The sequence below is a fragment of the Alligator sinensis genome, unplaced genomic scaffold (assembly GCF_000455745.1).
Source record: "Alligator sinensis unplaced genomic scaffold, ASM45574v1 scaffold280_1, whole genome shotgun sequence".
Lineage (NCBI taxonomy): Eukaryota > Metazoa > Chordata > Crocodylia > Alligatoridae > Alligator > Alligator sinensis.
The window spans coordinates 1,927,448-1,936,161 of NW_005841835.1; the positions used below are offsets into that span (position 1 = coordinate 1,927,448).

General features: G+C 47.6%; 1 protein-coding gene across 1 annotated transcript in view; it reads right to left on the reverse strand.

Moving 5' to 3' along the window:
• Positions 1-8,219, reverse strand: part of LOC102387058 (acetyl-coenzyme A synthetase 2-like, mitochondrial) — a 20,081-nt gene extending 11,862 nt beyond the window's left edge. Inside the window, exons 1-4 of the mRNA XM_025201215.1 lie at positions 7,709-8,219; positions 5,874-5,970; positions 4,895-5,094; positions 3,704-3,879 (exon numbers count right to left, since the gene is read on the reverse strand). Of these exons, the coding sequence (XP_025057000.1) occupies positions 3,704-3,879; positions 4,895-5,094; positions 5,874-5,970; positions 7,709-8,021 (786 nt within the window). The 5' untranslated portion in view covers positions 8,022-8,219. The remainder of the gene's footprint in view (positions 1-3,703; positions 3,880-4,894; positions 5,095-5,873; positions 5,971-7,708) is intronic.
• Positions 8,220-8,714: the final 495 nt, after the last annotated feature.

Here is an 8,714-nt window from a genome sequence, read left to right on the forward strand (position 1 = left end):
GTCATAAACTACTACAAGACCGTTTCAGGCTGGACATAAGGAAGAATTTCTTTACTGTCCGAGCCCCCAAGGTCTGGAACAGCCTGCCACCGGAGGTGGTTCAAGCGCCCACATTGAACACCTTCAAGAGCAAACTGGATGCTTATCTTGCTGGGATCCTATGACCCCAGCTGACTTCCTGCCCTTTGGGCAGGGGGCTGGACTCGATGATCTTCCGGGGTCCCTTCCAGCCCTAATGTCTATGAAATCTATGAGATTTGGGTCAAACTGGTTTATGAGACTTCTATCCCAGACCCCTTCCTGGTTCAAGATCAATCACAATCCCCCAGCATCCCAACATGCTTTCCAGCCCTAGGCTGGGCTGGGCTATTTACTCCAGCAGAGAAGGGTTGGGGTGGTAGCCAGGCAAATCCTGGCTGGGGTCTGGGACCAGGGAGGAGAGCTAAACTTCCCTTTCCCAAGTACAGAGCAGAGTTGCCCTGCTAAAAACTTACTACTGGCTGTGACTGTGGCCTACAAGTCCCAAAGGCACCTGGAAGCAGGAAGAGGAAGTGATGAGCAACTTTGAAGAATCCTGCTGCTGTGATTCCAGACTTCAAATCTCACAGACTTCAGGGGCAATAGGAAGAGGAAATGAATGCACAGCCCATGCTGGCTATGTGCTTCAGTGCCCCGCTTGGCTTCTTCTGGCTTAAGCCACTGCAGGTATGAGACTGCATTTTCTGAATCAAAAGTGAATGTTTGTCTAGTTGTTTCCCAGCTTAATTTCTGTATTTTAGACTAACCTGCAAAGACTGAATCAATTTAGCCTCATACTTTTTGACTGTTTATACTTAAACAACCTCAACTTGTACTTAAACCACTGAATTCCCTGCTACTCTTTGTTCAGTAAGGCTTACCTTCTCTATAGTCATACCACTCTAGAAAGAAGAGACACCCTGAAAATTCAGTATTAAATGGCACTCCAGTGTCCCACCCTTTGATTACTAATTCACTCTTGTTAGGTTAGGTGTATTTTATTTCCTGGTAATGTGATGATTTTTTTTGTTCTGAACTGCTGGTACCACACACTCCCTCTGGTTGAGCTATTTCCGACACAGGCATCATAACCCACTATAAAGGCCTAATTAACCATTCTGCTAATGCACTACCCAAAATAAAATCCAGTTCCTTTTTCCCAGGGCTGCAGTGTCTCTGCAGACTAAGCAACAGGAAGAAGTGGTAATCACTTTAGCTTGGTCATTAGTCAGCAGCTCTGACCCTGAACCCAACCACGGAAAAGCTCTACTAAGTAAGAAGAGGCTATTTGCACACAGTTAGTTCTCTGACCATCACAGAATTCTTTTGAAACACTTTTTAGCTCAGCTCTGGTTAGAACATAATGGAAGTAATAGAAATGTTATGACATAATTACACCCCTGCAGAAAGAATCAGCACTGAGGTTGACCATTACTTGATGCTGAGAGACTATTTAGCTGGTACTCTGAAGGCAGGGGAGATTTGTATCCAAAGGTTAAATATATAGGAGGGGGTGTGTGTGTGTGTTTGCACCTTATAGACTAGCTAAGTAGTCTATAAGGTACAAATAGATCTAGCACAAGTTTTCATGAGCTAGAGCTCATTTCATCAGAGCCTGTGAAAGAACTGCAGAAAGTGTAAGAAGGAGAGAGAAGATACAAAAGACAAAGAAGGGTGGGGAGGGAGAAGGATGCAGTGCTGGGAGAAGCAAACAAGCAAGCAGTAAACCTATAGGAACAAAGGAGTCACAAGATAAGATGAGTAATAAGATAAGAATCCTGTAGTCCCTGATTAAACCATACTTAACACAACACAGTCTGGGGGTGATTTCTTGTTCTCCAATTTCCTGGTCAAATCTGTTTTCAAAAGTTTGCTGTCTGAGAACTGCCATACTTAGGTCAGTGATGGAGTGTCCAGGGGGATAAAGTATTCTGCCAGTGGATGCTGCCTATGATGGAGTTAGAGCACCCATGTTTCCCCAACCACATCACTGCCTATACTCTGCATAGCACTGATATTCTAATTGGAGTCAGCAGATGTGTTTGTGGCCCCCCACCTGGGGGGGCAGAGGTGCTGCAGGTCAGGCAAGGCACCTGAGGAAAGCCGTGTTTATGGGGAGCTCAGAGGTGGTCTAGCAGGGGAAGCTACAGCACAGGAGTGAGGTGCATGGCAAGAGCCATGTGGGGAGCCCAGACCAGAATGGCAGTGAGTGCTTCAGAACTGGCCTTACAGACTAGATATACTTGATCTCACTTGATTTTAGAACCTAAACAGTCTTGGGAGTAACTACTGCTTGGGTGGGAGACTGCCTAGAAGCCCAGGTGCCATAGGCAGCCCTTGAGTTTTGATACTTCCACAGGCCCAAGTGGCTAGACTGACTGGCCAGAGATACCTAGGTTGGGCCCATCTCTAAACCTGGGAGACCAACAACAGTAGCAGCTTCACAGCAGGATTCTGGTGCCGGAGCAGAGTTTTCAAGACCTTACCTATACTCCCACAGGCTCTCATTAGTACTGCCACCACAACAGCACACAGAACTATCACCGCACAAAGCATTTCTTGCATTCATGATCCTTTCCAGAGAGCAGAGTAATAGCTCTTGGGACAGGTCTTTGCCTGAGCAATAACCTTTAGATCATTCATGCCAGACCCTAATGCATGTTTTTACCACAGAACAACATCCCTAATTCATCCCAGTATAAAACAAGGTTCTGACTCCGACATGATCCCATAGGCTAGAGATAGACATTACCCATAAACCGATTTAAGTGATCAGAAACTGGTTTAAGCCTGTAACAGAACAGACTTTCAGTACACATAAACCAGTTTGAAAATGCCTGAAACTAGTTTGAGATAAACCTGGTTGAACGTAGTATCAGACTTACCTGATCTGAGTCAAACCAGTTTATGCAATGTCTGTCCCAGACCCCTTCCTGGTTTAACTTCAACCAGAGTCCCCTGGCATCCCAGATGCTGTACAGCTCTGGGCTGGGCTCTCTGCTCCACAGCAGAGCTGGCCCCTCCCCTCTGCTCCCTTGCTGGAGCTCTGGCAGAGATTGCAGGCACAGCAACATCTCCCTAGCTTCCATTTGCTCCCTACTCTCCCACCACCCTCAAGCAGGGATACCCCCTTCCCCTCTCTAGCATGTGGAGATGTCTGTGTAAGGCAGACAGGACAGTGTCTGCTTAGGGCTTTTTGGAGCTAATTAACAGGTCAGCTGGTAATGTCCCTCCCTTCCTTCCTTGGAAAAAATTGTTTAAGAGCTTGAACTAATGAGAGAGGCTTTTGTTTTCTTGATGGGGTGCTAAATGCTGTGTTACTCCCTGCTGGCTCCCTTGCAGCAGGGGTGGGGGTGGGGACCCTCCCTAATCAGAGCGTCCTGCTGGGGCCTGACCATGTCCCCCTCAGCTCAGCAGTGTTGAAGGGAAGGGTGGGCTGCTCTAGCATTCCCCCCACCCCCAGCTTCTAACCTGAGCCACTGCAGGCATGTGCCTGCATTTCTTCAGTCCAGAGGGGATGTCTTTCCGGTTACAAACCGGTTCAGCCTAGGCAGGTTAGACTAACCTGCAAAGATTGAATCAATTCAGGTTCAGGCTTTTTGAATGCCTGCCCCTAGCCATAGGGTACATGTCCTTCCTGGGAGGAGAGGGAGGGATATAGTAGTAGCTCCATAGAACATCTCACCTCATCCAGCGGCACATCCAGGTCTGACATGGGAACCTTTTGCTCGGTCCTCATGGAAACCAGAACTCGTTTCACCTTCGGGCACCATTTCACAGCCTGGTCCACTGTCTGCTTCAGCTCAGTAACCCGACCCCCTCGGAGCCCCTGATTTACTGTGATCACTGTCTCTGATTGAGCTGGAGAGGACAAAAAGGAGAAAACTAATAGCAGTGCTGCCAGGCCTTCTCTTCTGCCCAGCTGAGGGTGCTCTCTTGCCATGTGTCATTCTCACCATGTCTCTATCACTTTGATGCCATGGCCTAAATCCTTCCCTGCTCCACTTTCATTTTTCTTTCTCCAACCCCCTCCTCCCCCCTCCCCCCCGGGCCCAAACTGCTCTTTTTTTTCACGACCTCTCTTTAAACAAGAGCAGTGACATTCTCCCTCTTTCAGGAATGTTTGCAGCAAGGTAACATACAACCCTAGGCGTGGCAGGATTTCACTGCCTGGCTTCCATTCCTGAGGCAGAGAACACACCCCCACCAAAAGAAGACCCCAGATACTCCTACTTTAACAATTCTGGGTTTGATGCAGCCAGGCCCAGAGCCCACTGACTGAAAAGAGGCTTCTGGTGGGCCCTCTAGTGCATGTCCTTGCTTTAGGGAGGATCTAGTCCTCTCCTCCCACCTCTGAAGTAAGGCAGGACTCCTCTATCATCCCTGATGGGTGGGTGTCTTGCCATGAAAAGGTCAGCTATTGAGAAGGATTCTGGCAGTCTTGGGCAACAAGTGCTATTGCTGAACTCTGCTTAGGGCTAGGGAGCTTCTGCAAGTATAGATGCTGAATGTCCCCTGCTGCTCCTTCCATGTCTATCCACACCAACTAGCAGTCATGAATGAGCTCTGTGAGGCTTTGCAGACTGTTCCTCAATTAGCTTCCTAACAACTGTTTTTATTTTCTAAACCAGCTTTTCTGGTGAGGTGGCTCTGAAGCTACGGCTTGGAGGTGAGTTTACAAGTTCTCTGAGTGAGCATATGATTCAGCCCTAAATCCCCAACCTGACCCCTCGGCAAGGAGTTGGCCAAGGACAGCCTCAGTGCCTGGGAACTTTGTGTACAGTCACTGTAAGCCTCATTGGTCAAACAGGAATCACTATTGTTCCCAAAGAGGAAAAGATGAAAGGACATGTCCTGCCTAAAAGGCAACTCTTACCATCCTGGATTCTGTCAGCTAGAGCCTCAGCGCTGAATCCAGCAAATACCAGCATGTGTATGGCTCCTATCCGGGCACATGCAAGCATGCTTGCCACAGCCAGAGGGCATGGGGGCATGTAGATAGTGACCCGGTCACCTTTCTTCACTCCCTGCCGTTTCAAGGTGTTTCCCAATCGGCATGTCAACTCCAATAGTTCCCTGTCCAAAGAAATCACTTTGTAATTGGAGGTGAATTGCAATGGCTAGCGGGAACATCCCTATTACCCCACCTTAGAGCTGGAAATGAACAGCTGAGGTTCCCTTACATCCTAATCTTCCTCTAGATCAGTTCCTAATGGGAAGAACTGTGAACATGCCAATCCAGACAGTTCATTGAGAAGCAGAAGAGGTGGCACCCATTAAAAGACCAACATAACTAATTTCCAGCTAACTGAGAGTGTGGAGAGTTAAGCCAGAGCTTCCTTATTGGGCAACTATTCCATTATGGGGTGTCTGATACCTTCTTCTTGTCCAATGTCAAAGACTGGACACTGGACTAGATGGAGCACTGGGAACATTACGTTATTGCTGGGGTATGCATATGTGGAACATGGGGCATGGGGAAGCCCTCCTGGTTCTACCTCTGCTGCAGCCTGAGGGCTTGCTGTGCTTACACAAAAATGCTGCTATGCTGTTAACTGCTGTCACTTTCTGCCTGCCCAAAGGAGGCTGGGGCTGGTCACTGCAAGAAAGTTGTCCCAGGTCTGGGATTCCCCTTCATCAGTCCTGCAAGGCCGCAACACAACCACTGCTGATTTTCTGAGTGCTGTCACATGCTCACAGTACATGGGAATCACTGTGCCTTTGTCACCTGCCACAAGTGAGCTGAGTGCAACCAGATTCCTCTACTGCATGCACCACACACACACACACACACACACACACACACACACACACACACACACACACTCCCTCTCTCTCTCTCTCTCTATACTGACCGGTATGTAATCTGGACCTCTTTCCCAGGTTCATCTTTCTCCCAGATCAGGGCCACTTTGTTCGGAGCTCTGTGGACATGTCGATCCAAACAATTCACTGAAACAGAATATTGACCAGGATCACCTGTTTATAGGGTCTTCCACCTCACTGACCCATGTAAGGCCAGCGCTGGTACCTCTGTTCTCTGATTACAATCTGGGCTCAGGGAGTGGGGGGCACTGCCTGCTAGTTAGCTTGGTATTCTTCTGGTCCTATCCCACATCACTGCTGGACCAATCTTCAGATCATAGACACTATCCCAGCCCCATGCCCACACCTTTAACCTCTCCAGGTTCATGTCCATCACCCTCACAAACAGCTCAGCCACACTGTCCATCAATATGTTTCTGAACAGAAACTACTACCAACTGAACAGAACTAAACAGAAAGTGATAGTGATGCTCTCCACTTTTTTTCATAAGAAATGTTTAAAGTGCCTCATAAATATTAACTCAGTAATTCTTACAGGAGTTCTGTGTGGCAAAGAAGAGATCCACAGTTATCGCTTCACCTACCACTAGAAAGTACCTGCCTCTGTAGTGGGCTGAGGCAGCTGTGTAACAACACTCCATAGGAGATGTTTAGGACAGGAAATGACCATCTCTGGAGGGAATAGAGAGAAGCAGAATGCAGTCACCTGAGATGGGACAGAACCAGGGCAATGAGTCCCAGGGAATTTTGCAGACTCCAAGTGGTGAAGACTTTTGAAGTAATCTCCCAAAGCAAGTTTCTCTGACTGAAGTAACCCTCCCTTTCCTCAGTGCTGCTACTATTTGCAATTTTATAGGGAGCCTCAGCTACATTTGATGTTTTTCTTTAATACCACAGCTCTTGAAGCCCAGAGATCATGTGGGAATCTCCACTTTCATTATAAAGAAAGTTTCTAGCTCTCAAAGTTGTAAAGAAAAGGTTGAAAATGTGAACTGTAAAGCCTCAAACCCAGAGGGCAAATAAAAAGATCCCTAAGTTATGCTTCCTGAGTATTTAGAGTTGGCAATGCTGTTATTTAGCAGTGTGAAGAAGCACTCAGCAATAACGAATCAGAGGGAATCACTTACTGAGTCATAATGCCACTAGCACTTAAATTTTCTTAGGTGGCTCTCAGGAAAGGGTACTAATCAGACCCAATGATGATTAGCTTGTGAGTGCAGAAAACGCCCCAGTGCATGACCATCCAAATGCAGTTGCTCAATCATTACTAGATATATGCTCATCCCCATCAAGCCAATCACATTCTTACACACCTACTACAAATCTTACACAGCCAATCAGAACACATTCCCAAAAGCTAAGCTTGTAGCTGGATCTAAAGAGATGTTCTTCATTCCTCACAATTTACCAGAATGTGCTTTATCTAGTCCCAGTTTCTTCCTAGTGAAAGCATTTCACTGAAGGCACCTCTGAACAGGCCATGGATTTACTTGCAATGAGGACTTGGAGAAAACCCAACAGGAAAACTCAGGACTCAGTGGGAAGTGCTATTACCCACTTACATTCTTTTCCCTTACTCTCCCCCAGCTGCTTGGGTGCTGGTTGTCAAACTCTTCCTCCCCCTGTTTAGGATTTCTGTGCATACAATTAGCTTCATCCAAGAAAGGGTCAACAACCAGGAATCTAATACTGCCATAAAGTGCTCCCTAGCTACTCGGTAAAGGGAGGAGTCTATGTTTTCAGTCCCAGAAACAGACTCACAGCATTTCAGAGGCAGTGAAAAGGATCCACCCTAAGAGGCAGGGATCAGGCAGATTCCCCAGCAAGCCAGAGGACAGACAGGGGGTTATGGCTTCCAACTTACCTGCTACATTCAGTTGTCCTCCCAGGAACCAGGCAACCCAGCCCTGCTCTAGGTTACAGTCCTGGACAGAGTGAAAGGGGCTGATCCATGTGAGTCGGTTCCGTCCTAGTGTCCCCCAGAATGTATCCACTTGCTCCACTGACATCCTGTAAAGGCCCTGGTGGTTCTTTGATCCAGGAAAGGAAACAGCTTCTGGCATATATGCTGTCAGGGGCCCACCGCTCCAGGCTCGCACTATGCTGGACAAAAAAGGGCCTCTAGAGGTCTGAGAACAGACTTTTAGGTAGCAACGCCTGGGCAGCAGCCAGGCCATGATTCGAGCGCAGAAAAGCTTCTCAGCTAGAAGTGGTCTTCAGGAACTTCTACTTCTCCTTTGTGCATAAGGCACAAGCTAGGACCTGTTGTTTTGCCCCTGAGGGGGCAGGAGTTGCTGTGTTAGCTGTGCCCCTCTCTGACCATCAAATTACAAACTTACACTCAGCCAGAGAGCTCCAGAGGTGGTCCCTTGCCTCCTCACACAGTCTTTCTTCTCTCCCAAATATGAGCAAAAGAAATCCAATCCCTTTTAAGGGAGGGGAAAGGGGTGGGCTATAGAAAAAACTGACTGGAATAACCTTCATGCTAATCTGAGTCCCGACAGCGGCTCCTGAACTGGAGCCAACCTTGGCTGGTGCCTGTATGCCCAGCCACAGACGATTCAGACTGGCCTGTGTCACTGCACAAATGCTCCCCTTGCCCCAACATTAATTGACCTTGTACTCTCAGAAGTTGAACAAAGCCCTGTTCACCCTGCGGACTGATCGTACCCATTCATGCCCCATGCCTGTTTGCTCCACTTGGATTCTTCTTCCAATCTCAAAACTGTTCTGGCTTTTCTACTTGGAACAATACCCCTTCTCTTTTCTTCCAGACAGTTTTCCTCACCTTTCTCAACAGCCCCTTTAAAATATTCTTTCATAAAGTTTTCCAGTCACTAAAGGAAGGAGCTGACAGGAAATCTTTGCTG